Source organism: Bos javanicus, chromosome 13 (assembly GCF_032452875.1).
Source record: "Bos javanicus breed banteng chromosome 13, ARS-OSU_banteng_1.0, whole genome shotgun sequence".
NCBI lineage: Eukaryota > Metazoa > Chordata > Mammalia > Artiodactyla > Bovidae > Bos > Bos javanicus.
The window spans coordinates 64708938-64723017 of NC_083880.1; the positions used below are offsets into that span (position 1 = coordinate 64708938).

At 51.6% G+C, this 14080-nt stretch overlaps 1 protein-coding gene across 7 annotated transcripts in view; it reads left to right on the plus strand.

Annotated features, from left to right (window-relative positions):
• Positions 1-7283, plus strand: part of CEP250 (centrosomal protein 250) — a 47317-nt gene extending 40034 nt beyond the window's left edge. For all 7 annotated transcript variants that reach the window (XM_061437385.1, XM_061437386.1, XM_061437387.1 and 4 more), the window contains 5 exons: positions 3262-3375; positions 3566-3721; positions 4168-4269; positions 5288-5350; positions 6676-7283. In XM_061437385.1, coding sequence (XP_061293369.1) covers positions 3262-3375; positions 3566-3721; positions 4168-4269; positions 5288-5350; positions 6676-6939 — 699 coding nt within the window. In that variant the 3' untranslated portion in view covers positions 6940-7283. The remainder of the gene's footprint in view (positions 1-3261; positions 3376-3565; positions 3722-4167; positions 4270-5287; positions 5351-6675) is intronic.
• The last annotated feature ends 6797 nt before the right edge of the window (positions 7284-14080 follow it).

Consider the following 14080-nt stretch of genomic DNA (forward strand, 5'->3'; position numbering starts at 1 on the left):
ACGTCGTGGCGGGTAAGACTCCGGGGCCATCTGCACCTCAGGGTGTAAGTAAAGGTGAGGTCACGGACACCTCAACACAGTGGAATCCCAGTTAGTGTGCTAGTGTGGAGTGGGAGGGGCAAGGCGACACCCACAGACTCTGCCCTCCCAGAGTTAACGGTCTAGTGGAAGAGCGATTATTGTGCCGTGCATGCAGCTCTTGGGGTTAGTGCTTAATTAGGATTAGTTTAGTGTGCTCTGAGCAAACTAGAGGGATGCCCCGCCTTTCCTGGGTCCCAAAAGGCTTCCTGGTAAAAGTGATGTTTGAGATTAGATCTGAAGGGACCGGTAAGGAAGTAGCCCAGCACAGGTAGGGGAGGGAGAGGAGAAAAGGAGGGGAGAGAGAATGTAGAATATCAGTCAGGGAGTTGAGGCTGCCTGGGACGTAGAGCAGGGGGCTGGCAAGAGCAGAGAGGATGGCAGGGGCCCATCGTTTAGGGCTTGTCAGCATGTTGAGGACCTGGATGACCAGTGGGAAGTGGATGAAGGGTTTGGGCCCAGGGAATGACAGAATCAGATATATAATAGTTCATAAAGATGGCTCAGGCTGCCCTGTGGAGCAGCTGGAGATCTGGGGAGACTGAGTAGGAGGCTGTAAGTGGGAGTCAGCGGGGAGGTGGTGACCTGAGATAGGAAGTGTGGATGGAGACACGAAGAAATGACAAAGTAAAGACAGGGTCCAGGTTTCTGCTCACTGAGATAGAGGAGGGTTTGGGGAACAAGAGGGAAATAGTGCGGTGAGTTTGGAAACGAGTGACGTACCTGTGGGACCTGCAAGGGGACAGGTCCAGTGGCGGGTCTGTAAACTGAGCTGAAGGTAAAGGATGAGATTGAGGCCAGCGGTAGAGACTTGGGAGATATCAACAGTTAGAAAAAGTGGGCTCCTCTAGGCAGGATGTTGAACGGCAGAGGAAGTGACCTTAGAGTATGATCTTTATCCTCAGGTCAGGGCCATGTCTTAGTCATGTTTGCACTGAGCACAAGGTCTGCACACAGTGGGTCATCAGGAGAGCTGGGTTTACTGCTGGACGTGGAGAGGTATTATCTATTTTACCCAGAGGAGCCCAGCCCATTTTTCCTGATAAGTCGACTCTATATCCTGGTCCCTTGACTGGATGTGAGCACTGGAGAACCCCCTCCCCGACCTCAGACACACAGCCCTGCAGGGACTAGCCTTCCCGGAGCCCCCAAATCTCTGTTCTGGTTAAAATACAATATGCACACAAAGGGTTTCATTTATGAACTCTGGAGTCAAGTTCTTGGATTTGAAATACAGTTCTGCAGTTTAGTAGCTGTGTGACCTGGGGTAAGTGCTTTTTCTTCTCTGACTCGTTTTTCTCATTGATAAAATATGGAATGATATCAGCCCCATACAGCCATTTTGAGTCCAAAAAGCAATAATATGAATAAAGTGCCCAAGAAAGAAGCTTTCAGTAAGTGCGACTCCTCTCCTATTTCTAGGCCTGTTCTTACCGGCACAGAAAAAAGTCAGGTACATAGGTGGGCGGGAAGGCACCTTCTATACTTGGGAATTACTGAGCCGTTTACTCAGTAATGGAGTTCAGGTTGGTACCCCCATTCCCAAAATACTCAAGGATGTTTTTCAGAAGGAGCCCGCTTCATAGTAGCGTCACAGTATTTATTTGGCTGGGCCAGGCCTTAGTTGTGGCGTGTGGGATTAAGCCTGAGTCCCCTGCCTTGGGAGCGAGGAGTCTTAGCCACTGGACCACCAGGGAAGTCCCAGTAGCATTATTATTTAAAATTGAGGTATAGTTGATTTACAATGTTTCAGGTACATAGCAGAGTGTGTGTGTGTATATATATATATATATATATATATATATATATATAACTGAATATACCTATATTCTTTTCCAGATTCTTTTCCCTTGTATTAATAGGTAATTATAAGATAGTGAATATAGTTCCCTGTGTAATACAAGCAAATCCTTGTTTATCTATTTTATATATAATAGTGTAGTGTGTATCTGTTAATCCCAAATTCCTAATTTATCCCTCTTCCCCCTTTCCTCTTTGGTAACCGTAAGTTTGCTTTCTGTATCTGCGAGTCTGCTTCTGTTTTGTAAATAAATTCATTTGTATCATTTTTTTAGATTCTAAGTATAAGTGATATATTTGTTTTTACCTGTCTGACTTGCTTTACTTACTAAGGCTGTCCATGTTGCTGCAGATGACATTGTTTCATTCTTTTTATGGCTGAGTAACACTCCATTGTATATATTTACCACATCTTCTTTATCCATTCAAAAGCATTCCATTGTATATAGTTACCATCTCTTCAGCATCAGTTTTTATTTTAAGCATTTTACATGCCAGGCACTGTTCTCTCACTTTCTTTTTCTACAACAACCCTGAGACGCAGGAACAGTTAATATCTTCATTTTATAGTTGAGGAATAACCCGTAAAAGAGGTTAAGTAACCTGTCGGTGATCATCCAGCTCATGAAGGGCAGAACTTGGATTAGACCTAAGCAGGCTGACTTTCAAGCATGGCCTCATACTCCTGAGTTTCTCCTCCCTCCTAGACGGCCACCACGCACAAGTAGACTATCTGCTTCTCTTCTCTGTCTCCCCTCTTGACCTTCGCTATTTATGAACCCTCAAGCGTCTAGAAAATAATCTAAACACTAGTCTTCCCATTTATCCAAAAAGGTTTAACCCCAGAGGCTTGATCTACGCTTTGTATTTTACAAAGGTGGTTGGGGTCTGGAGAGAGCTCCTATCTTGACCCAAGTCACATAGCCAGTAAGCGATGACACAGTTCCCACCTCTGCGTGATTCCTAGTGCTCTCAGTTGTCACTTAGCTTAGGCAAGATCTAAAATGAGACAGGTCCAGGCAGTTCCCTGGTGGTTTAGTGCTTGGGATTTCACTGCCATGGCCCTGGTTCAACCCCTGGTTGGGGAACTGAGATCCTGCAAGCCATGCAACATGGCCAAAAAATAAAAATAAATAAACTGAGACAGATTTTAGTCCTAGACCACAGTGTATCCTTGGGAAGATCCTCCTCTGTTCCTTTGTTTTATCCGTCTGTAAAATGAAGGTTCTGCACTAGAATAGCTGAGAGGTGCCAAGAAAAATAAGACTATAAACCTGATGAGATTGTTGACGATGGAGGGTGGAGTGGACATGCGGATGTTCCTCTCACTTTCTGAATGTGCGGTCACCATGATGTGACTTGCTCTGCACCTTGATGTCCCAGGACGAACTAGAGCTCACCAGACAAGCTCTGGAGAAGGAGCGACTCCACAGCCTGGGCCTGACCAGCCAAGCAGAACAGGGGCCTGGAGGAGAGCCCGGCATCCGACTGGGAGAGGTGAGCTGGGGGCCTGGAGAACAGATGGCCCGGGAGGGAGTGCCTGTCCAGGGGCTTGTCCCCTTCCCCTGAGAGTTGGGTCCCTGAATCGCACACCTGCCTGGTTCATCCTTTGCCCTCTGTCTAGCTCCCCCGCCTTCCCCTGTCTCAGGGGCTGCCCTGGTGAGCTTGACAGGTCTCTTTCCTTCAGGTCTCAGAGGTGAAGATGGAGCCGAGTCCTGAGGCAGAGGAGAAGCAGCGCTGGGAGCAGAGGCTTGAACACCTGCAGCGAGCGGTGGCGCAGCTGGAGGTTGACCGGAGCCGGCTGCAGCACCACAACGCCCAGCTGCGGACCACCCTGGAGCAGGTGGGTGACTCCAGTCCTTGGCTCCTGCTCCCAGTCTGAAGAAAGGTGCACATCCCCACTTCTCCTGCAGCCCCCGGAGCAGGGGGTTTGAAAACGATAGCCCAGGACCAGATTTGGCCTGCTCTCCATTTCTGAAAATAAAGTTAAGTGGGGATGCACCAGTATTTGTGACAAAGATTGAATTGCCCACAGTGCCTCAAGTTCTACAGAAGACTTGCTGGCCCTGCTTGGAAGCCCAGGAGGCTGGCCCCACGTCCTCTGTTGCAGCAGCACTGTGCGCTCAGGGCTGTCCCAGCACAGACTCTCCTCCACGCAGTTCAGCTTCTCACGCCCCCTTATGTTCACACCACACCCCTCACACCAGCCTGCTCCCCAAAAAGGCAGCTCAGCTGCAGCCCAGAGCCAAGCCCAAGCCCTGGGCTCTCACTCATACCCAACCTCTGCAGGTGGAGCGAGAGCGGAGGAAACTGAAGAGGGAGTCCATGCGCGCGTCGAGGGCAGGGGTCCTAGAGAGCAGTGGAGCCACAACACCGTCCCCCACACCCCAGGTTTGTCCATTTTCATTGACTGCAGCTTCCGGAGAGCCCAAGCCCGGCCACCAGAAACAGTCCTCTGCAGTGTGTATCCAAGGCAAGAAGCTGATTCAGCCAGTCCAGAGGGCCCGTCCTGACCAGGCTGTGCCCCGCCTAGCACTGTCTCTGACCCAGGAAAGAGGCCCAACGTCAGTGACTGGGCCTTGAATCAAGGCTGGCAGCCCTGCCTTCTGAGCAGCCTTTGCTGATGTTCAGTCCATCTGCCCCAAGACCAGTGCTTCAGGCTCCTGGGAGCAGAGCTCATGGGTTTCTGGTCTCTCCCAGTGTGTGGTGCTTGCCACACCCCGATGTACCTAGGGGCTCAATAGCAGCTTCGTGGACCTCTTAGACTTCCTTGCCCTTTGCAATACTGAATTAACAAGATATGGGTCCAAGGTGTTTCCTGGTGGTCGTTTGGTCACTAAGTCGCGTCTGACTCTTTGCAAGCCCAAGGACTGCAGCACACCAGGCTTCCCCATTGAGTCAGTGATGCCATCCAACCATCTCATCTTCAGTTACCCTCTTCTCCTCCTGCCCTCAATCTTTTCTGTGGCCAGAAGGATTTAGGGGAAGACACCGCAAACCACTCTTTTGACTGAGTTATGCCCATCAGTCGACAGTCCTGGAGCCTGGCAGGCAGGGACTGTCCCTAGTGGCTGAGCACGTCCCAGCCCTCCATCCCCCTTCCTTTAAAGAGAACTTCCCAAGGGCAGGGCCCTTGTCCCACTTCCCCTCTGCATCCTTCACGCGCTGCCCAGGACCAGCACGAGGCAGATGTGCGGTGTACTTTAAATGAGGTGCCTCAAAGAAGCCAATCCCATCCAAACCTCTGGGACATTTGGCATCAAGTCTCCATGGGCGTTGCCCATTGGTTTGGTTTAGACCCTCTGAGGCCTCTCCTGCCCCCAGGCCCTGGTGCCCCAGGATTGTGGGAGGCCTGCACAAACCCCGGATGGAAGGCCTGTTCCCCTGGAACAATATTTGTTTCCCCCAGGATGGAAGAGGAGGACAGAAGGTCTCCTCGGATGCCACGCACGTGGCTGAGCTGCAGAAAGAGGTACGTTCCAGAAGGTTCCATCTTCTAAGGCTCTTTCCCTCCCTGGTACTCGGACAGCAAGGCTTTGGTGTCTGCTATGTGCTTGGTCCCTCGTGCGTGTCCAGCAGGGAGGGGGAAGATAGTTCGTGCCTCAAAGAACTGCAGACCCCATGGGAGGCAAGCAGAGCCGTCCCAGCTCTACCTACTACACTGAGTGCACTTAACCTCTCCTATGCTTAGGGTGGGAGCGGGGAAGAAAGTACGCTCCAGGCCCCAGACCGCCTACTGAGAAAGGGAAGGGAAGAAGGCTGAGGAGCAGACAGAGGATTCTCACAGGACAGCCTGAACCAAGCAGAAGCACCCGGGCCTCCTCCGCCCTCACATGCACGCTTGCAGGCAGGACTGTCATCAGCACACCAGGCAGAGCAGCCTGGCACAGGCGCCAGGATCCATACCCCAGAGCTCAGGTCAAGCTCCAGGAACCTGTTTCAAGTGCCTTCTTGCCTCTGAGGTCTCACCTGAAGATTCACCCTGTCTTGCAAGGCCCAGGAGTAATTAAAACTATGAAGTTCTGATTTCAGAACCTGTGCCAGAAATCAGTAGTCACTACTGGAAGGCCCTGACTATACCTCAAGCTCTCACTTTGAATTCTGTTAGACTCATATAAAGATATCGCTGAGACAGGCCCAGACTAGGATGAGGCAGGGCAGGCCTCCCTTTGGACCTGGAGCACCTCCTGAAGTTTTGCACTCGACGAGGAGCCTCTCTTGCCTCACCCTCATCCTGAGTGTGCCCTGAGCTCCCAATAACTCCACCTCAGTGTACCCATCTGAGAAATGGATCAGTCAGTGATTCTCAACCCTTATACACATTAGAATCATCTGGGGAGCTTTGAAAAAAATTACTGATGCTCAGGCCTCATCTTGTCTAGTTAAGTCAGAATGTTTCTTAAAATCTCCCAAAGGGGCATGATGGAGCTTTCTACAGCAATTAAACCGTTCTGTATCTTGATTGAGATAGTAGTTTTACATGAATATGTATGTTAGGAAATATGTTAAAATGTACTTAAAATCTGGGCATTTTATTACATGTAAACACATGAATAGTTTTGTTTTTTTACAAGCTCCCTCTTTGAGCCTCCTGTGCAGCCAGGATTGACAATCACTGGATTCTCTGATTCCCAACAGCCCTTGCCCTATATACTGTAAAGCCTAATCCTGAGATTCATGGGTGTGGAGTTGATTCAAAGGCTGGTCTGACAAGAGCCACAGGAGCCAAGCAAGGAGGGGGTAGGCAGCTTCAGGGTCCTCCATGGCTCTTGCCCTCTTGGTTTTCCTGCCCCCCAGGTGGCCCTCCTGCGAGCCCAGCTGGCCTTGGAGCGGAAGCAGAAGCAGGACTACATCGCCCGCTCGGTGCAGACGAACCGTGAGCTGGCGGGCCTGCACCACAGCCTCTCTCACTCCCTCCTGGCCGTGGCCCAGGCCCCCGAGGCCACTGTCCTGGAGGCCGAGACCCGCAAGCTGGATGAGTCCCTGACTCAAAGCCTGACATCGCCCGGGCCCATCCTGCTGTGCCCCAGCCCCAGCCCTGCTCAAGGCGCCTCCAGGTAGCAGCCACAGCCTGGGAGCACGCAGACAGACAAGATGGCGGTAGAGTGGGTTGTGGCCGCTCCACACAGTTGCAGTTGGCCAGAACAAGTTCTGGCTCTGTGACCCAACCTGGGAGCCCCAGGTCGGCGGACATTCCCAGGAAGAGGGGAGGAAACCCACAAGGCTGGGGGCAGGCCCCGACTCCCAGGGGAATGAGGACACAACACTTGTTGCCAACCTGCAGTCACCCCGAGAATGCCTTGCCCTGGCCAAGTGGGTATCTGTAGCCTCTCGCAGAGAACTCATTATCCAGCCCCTCACCCTCTGTCACCTCCCCCTTCAGTAATAAACCCTGGGTCTTGGCATTTGTTCTCTGCTGCTGTCTTTACAGTATAGCTGGGAAACAGCAGTACATCAAGAGATCTGTTAAGGAAGGCTTCACTAAAGATTCCTGTCAGGCGGCATGAATTTGTCATCTGCCTGCATTCTGACAGAGACGAGCTGCAGAAGGCTCACAAGACAGAGCCCCTGTCCACAGGAAGCTTGAGCCCTGTTGACAGGACCAGGCAGACGCCCATCCCTGAGTCAGAGTCAGTTCTGTGTGCTGCCTAGAAGTGCTGTAGAAATGCCCGGGCCTGAGGCAGGAAGGTGTGAACTGGCCCTCGAAGGCTGGAGAGGACTCAGGTGGGTGGCCAAGCATTCTGGTGAGAAGACTGGTCTGCCCTGTGGGATGGGCAGCGAGGGGGATGAGGGGGGGCCTTGGGGATCTAGATTTGAACTCGGGGTAATGAGGAATCGTCATATGTTCTTGACTTAAAACTTGGTCTGGGCTTCAGAAACACTGAATGGGCTTTTGGCTAAAGTCAGTCGTCATGTTCAGAAGTTCTATCTGGCCTCATTCCCCTTCTGTGCTGGGTGAGTGTCCTGAGGGTGTCCCTTTCGGGGCATATCAGATGCAACCGACTCTGGTCCTCTGTAGTCCAGCCATGGGTCAAACCAGGAAGGAGGATGGACAATGGCAGGACTCATCACTTGTGGCCTGACCTTGGTGGAGGCAGTGCGTAGGCTTAAGGCCTAGTATTGGCAGCTTCATCAAAGCCTAAGAGAACAGTCTTCTTCAGAGAAGCAGGCATGACCTTCCTCTGGCCCTCCAACCATAATCGGGTTCCTCTTACCTAAGCCTGGGAATGGAGCTAAGGCCGGCTAAGAGTGGGGAGGTTTGCGATCGGCACCACAGTACCCCAGACCTGTTTACCCCAAGGCTCAGGCCCCATTACATCCCATCGCACCACACAGCGTGGGAAGGAGGGTGTTTGCCACTGCTGGAGCTTGGTTTCAAAGCCCATGCATGGGACTCAACACGGATGCTCAGTAAAAAGTTACAGTTTAACCACCCCCTCCCCCCCACAGAGCTAAATCTGGAGCCCCCAAGATGCCGGCTGGTCCCCACCTCTAGTCAGATTCCCCGTGGCTCAGGATCCTTACCTGGCCTTTTCTACTCTAGAAGTTCTCAGGGACAAGCTTGATTTCTCTAGGTTCCTTAACTTTGTTTGGTCCCCAACTCTGGTTCTCTAGCTTAGAGGCTCACAGAGGGACCCTGTTGTCTGCCTTGGAGTTTCTTCTCAGTTCCATTATCTATAGGTCGTAAGCTGAGGCCTTAAGCCCCATACACCTTCTGGGACCAGGAAGAGAGTTTCCAGCACATGAAAGGCATTTTGGAGGCAGCCAAGCTAAGTCTTCATCCAGTAAATAGTTAATCTATACCTGCTTCTGCCTCCCCATCCAATCCTCAATAGCCCCTCACCCCACTCTGGATGTCAGGCCTGGGGCTCCCCTCTCCAGCAGATATTCCATCAGGCTTAGTCCTCTGTTCAATTATTAACTGTCATCTTGCTTTCACCTTCTTAGCTTGTGTATGCTTTTCTGCTCCAACTTCCTAGAACACATTTTTATTTTTAATATCTATTTATTTGACTGTGTTGGGTCTTAGTTGCAACACATGGGATTTTCCTCTCTAGTTGTAGCTCCAGAGCTCAAGTTCAGTAGTTGTAGAGTATGGGCTTAGTTGCCAAAGGGCATGTGGGATCTTGATTCCCCAACCAGAGATCAAACCTGCATCCCCTGTTCTGGAAGGTGGTTTCTTTACCACTGGAACACTGGGGAAGTCCCTATAATACACTTTGTTTAGCCAACAGTAGGGTCATCTGTTTGGATAGTCCTACCAGTCATGGAGCCAATTGCTCTTCCCATCTGCTCCAAACCCAGAGATCCGATCTGGAGAAGCGTGGAGGAAAGCGTATGGGTCTTTGGGGCAGCACCCCACCTTGCTCCAGGGCATCAGGCCAGAGGTCCCTTTTCCTTCTTGTCACGTGCAACAGGTCATAACAAGTGCAGTGAATCTGGCGGATGGGAATTCACTGTCTCATCTTCCAGCCGGTTCTCAAGGGTGCACTTGAGGATGGTGTGATTGATCTCCAGAACCTAGGGGAATGGAGATCAGAGCTGAGCATGTGGGTCTTCTCCATCCACAAATCCCCACCCTCCATCCTGCCTTCTCCTTTTCTGCGTTGATAGCAGCTGCTCAAGGCCCCAGAGTCCTAAGAGCAGAGGACGTGAGAACTGAGTCGGAGTCTGGGCAATGTTCTTGTTTGCAGGGTGCGCTGGGTCTGGTGAGGGCTGCACCCTGTTCTCTTGCGCTTCATGCTTTGCATGTAAGAGCAACAGTTACCACATCGCAACCTAATTAACTTTGCTCATCTGCTTCCCCATGTGGGACTAGCAGCAACTTAAAGGCTGAAAAAGCTGCCTGGCATGAAGTAGAGAAGGGAAAGCTGGTAGTATACACTGACGGTGAAGACGGTGGGGAGAGTCTGATCAGACTGCAGAGTGAGGACAAGATCAACACTTACACCTAAAGGCTGAGGGCTGTCTGCTCCAACTCTGTGTCTCCAGCTGAGGAAAGGAGCCCTTTCATCTTGGCTCATGCCCTCTGCAGCCCACACTAGCTCCGGAGGCTTTGACTCCAGGAGAACATGGGCATTCCTCCAGGTGGAGGGCATTCTCCGGTGGGGTATGTGTAGGGAGATTCCATTGCCCACGCTGTTCTCAGAGCCTAGACATGCAGCCTGGTTCATTCTGCAGAGATAGGAAAGGATAATGTCAGGGAGGTGCTGGGGCTCAGCCTCACACTACTTACCACCCTCCCACCTGCTCTCCCAGAGTGCAATGCAGTGCTCATCAATGGTAATCCCGAATTCCCCACCGTACAGCCCAGGACAGGCATGAACAGGACTCGGTATGGCCGTGACCTGTGTATCAGCTGGAATAGCTCCTCCTCGGCCGGCTGCACCTGGGTTAGGTTTCCCAGCATTTATACCCATGGAGAAGAGACAGACCACTCACCACTTCACCCCTGTGTGCCAGCATAGAAGTGGAGGTGGGTCTGTGGGGTCACAAAGAGTCGGACGTGACTGAGCATCTGAGGGTTTTTTACTCTCATCTCAGCTCACGGAACCAGACCCTGGGGCAGCTAGTTGGTTTAGTTGTTTAATCTTAGGACACGTGAGGCCTTTAGCTGTTCCCCCCAACACCTCACCTCCTACTTCCTGTCCCACTGACCACCTACTCACTCGCATGGCTGAGGAAGGGACTACTTGAGCAATATGGAAATGCTGAGTCCTGCAGAGCCTGGGGGATGGTGAGCAGAGGCAGGGAGGAGGAAGGAGCAGGGGCCATCAGGGTTCTCTGAGCCATGAGATCCCTCCCCCAACCCCTTGATCCTGGGGTGCAGCTTAGCTCTGCTCAGGAAGCTGAGAAAGCAGGCAAGGGAGAAGGAAAGATAAGAACAAGGGGTCTCAAGGCCCTGACCCCCTGCAGTTTACTTTCTATGCTCCTGGGACCAGAGGGGTTTGCCTAGACCCTGACGGAGGTGAAGGCGAGGAGTGAGGCTTCTCCAGATAAAAAAGGACTGTGTTCTCTGGCCCAGCTGAGAGTCTTGCCTGATACACTGGCAGCCCAGTATGGAGTGGACATTATGACATCTTTTTTCCTTCTTTTTTTTTTTGGCCCCAAGGCATGTGGGGTCCTAGCTTCCCAACCAGGGATCAAACCCACACCTCTGCATTGAGGGTTCGAACCCACAGCCCCTGCACTGGAAAGCGAAGTCTTAACCACTGGACCCCCAGGGAAGCCCTAGGACCTCTTTCTTCTTAGTCCTTTGTCACTAACGTCCCCAGCTCTTTATATGCCTTTGTAGCACCTGAAGCTTGGCACAGGTGGAAGGACTTGGAAGCAAAGAGTTGACCCCCTTGAATGGATCAATGGTCAGAGGAGAGATATGAGGGAAGGCAGTCATGTGTCCATCTGAGTTCGGGCACTCTCTGTTCCCAGCTAGTGGTCATCTGTGTGGAGGCAGGAGAGGGTAAGAATGTGTATTTAAATTTAACTCTTCTTTAGTTATTTACTGCTACTAGTTGGGGTGCAGGAGTCAGGGGAAGCTCTTATTCAGGGCTTGATAACCCGTACAGTGTTCCTGCACCCCCTGTCTTGGTTCCCTGTCATTCCCTCTCCTGTTCTTCATATTCCAATCCTACCAAGAGTCTGAGGCTGGTTGCTGGCTAAGAGTTGTCTCATACATGAGCTGGTGGAATCTCTCGCCTTCTGCCGTTGCAAGGTGCTTTGCAAGCCATGCAAGAGTCTTCGGCTCTAGCTCTCCTCCCTGTATACACGGCCACCTCTTCAGCTAGTCCACCCAAGCCCAAACGGGAAAATCCAATGGATGACATCAAATGGGCTGCTTGCTTCCCCCCTGCTCCTAATCCAACTTTTCACTCATTTGACAAATACTCATCAAACCTGTGTGTCACAGAACTTCACAACACATACTGAAAGGAGGAGCTCATCTCCAGGGCCTGGTGGCAGAGAAACTCAGCATGACCTGGGTGCCAGGAGGAGACTCACTGGCCAGGAAGACCATCACAGAACATGTTGGAGGAAGAGCGGGCTTCAGGGCCCTTTCAAAGTGTTTGCCAAGCCAGTTGGGTACACTGGGTATGTGGCGTCAAGGGCTACATCTGTGGGTCCTGGGACCAATGGCCACTCTGGGAGTTGTACCAGCTAGCCCATCAGGTGAGACTTTTCCGACCAAAGAGCAGAAGCACCAGGCACAGGTGAGCCATCAAGGCAGCATGCCAACCTAGAGCCCATCATGAAGGCTTCATTCCTATCCATGGGACAACTCACAGGCCAAGAGGCAGGCTGACTCAGACAGCAGGCACTGGAAAAGGAGGAAGCTGTGGCCACAGACTCCAGCAGTATCCACTGCCCCATGGCCTCCATCATTTCCTCAACCCTGTTCACCACACCTCCTTATAACATATCTCTCACCACCCCAGCCACCTGCTGAGCCCTGCAGGGTGCTCTGCTGGAGGCTGAGAGGAGGGAGGGGAGAGGTGCTTTTGGTGTATCCTGTGACCTCCGCAGAGGAAAAGGGGTTGATGCCCAGCGGGATCCTTCATGCTAGCCCAGTAGTATCAGGGACCCCACCGCACAGGTCACACTGTGAGCTTTTGCATATAGGCTTTGTGGGTAAGACTGCCTTCACCTTGGCATTCAGCCCAGGGTCCAGCTGACAAGGGAGGGCATGGAAATCATGTACAATGGGCACAGGAATGAAAAAGGCAAGAAAGGCTGGTGTGGTGCCTCTCTGAGGAGGTGCTGCTGCTAAGTCGCTTCAGTCATGTGCGACTGTGTGACCCCATAGATGGCAGCCCACCAGGCTCCCCTGTCCCTGGGATTTTCCAGGCAAGAACACTGGAGTGGGTTGCCATTTCCTTCTCCAATGCATGAAAGTGAAAAGTGAAAGTGAAGTCACTCAGTCGTGTCCAACCCTCAGCGACCCCATGGACTGCAGCCTTTCAGGCTCCTCCGTCCATGGGATTTTCCAGGCAAGAGTACTGGAGTGGGGTGCCATTGCCTTCTCCGTGAGGGGGTGCTGGCTACTCCCAAAACGAACTTGTCAAGTATGAGGCAGAGAGGGGAAAGGAGGGCCTTTGTTCCCTCTTGAGCAAAGAACCTACAAGAAAATATAATGTGGTTAAAGTAAATTTCTATCCAACCAAACTTTGGGGGTGGGGGTAGTTTTTCTGTTTGCTTTCGCTTTTTTGTCACGAGCTTTGTGGAATCGGGCTTCCCTGGTGGCTCAGAGGTTAAAGCGTCTGCCTGGAATTCAGAAGACTCAGGTTCGATCCCTGGGTTGGGAAGATCCCCCGGAGAAGGAAATGGCAACTCACTCCAGTACTCTTGCCTGGAGAATCCCATGGAGGGAGGAGCCTGGTAGGCTATAGTCCATGGGATCGCAAAGAGTCGGACACGACTGAGCGACTTCATTTTCACTTTGTGGAATCTTAGTTCCTTGGTCGGGGATTGAACCCAGGGCTGCAGCAGTAAAATTGTGGTGTCCTAAACCTGTAGTGAAGTCACTCAGTCATGTTCGACTCTTTGCAACCCCATGGACTGTAGACTGCCTGGCTCCTCCATCCATGGGATTTTTCCAGGCAAGAATACTGGAGTGGGTTGCCATTTCCTTCTCCAGGGGATCTTCCTGACCCAGGGATCAAATCCAGGTCTCCTGCATTGCAGGCAGACTCTTTACCATCTGAGCCATCAGGGAATCCCTGGACCCAGGGAATACCCTTGATTTCATTTATTTCCAAGGAAACAACTGCACACACATGGTTAAAAATGAAATAGAAAAGAAGGCAGCAGTTTCCCACTCCATTCTTTTCTAATCACTTTCCAGGCGGGCAACCAGTTTTTTAAACTCTGCTTTCATCGTGGATAACTTTATTCCTCTAAATGATGATTATACAATGCCATATGGGTCCAGTTATCTGCAACAAGATGGTGACAAGCGCACTGCCCACACCTTTGGGAATTCTTGAGCTCTAGCTCTGAGCCAGACACTGAGCACACCTCTGTGCCCTTAGGGGAGCAGGTAAACATGCTCTCAGCTGTACCAGGGATGTTTTCATCTTGTCAGGTTATGTGTGGTTGTGGGGCGGCCAAAGTAAGAACGGAGTGGGTGTGTTTTGGATACCCAGTGACTGAAAACCCTCATTGACAGGTTCTTGGCTCACCTTGAATACTGTTTCTACCAAAAAGG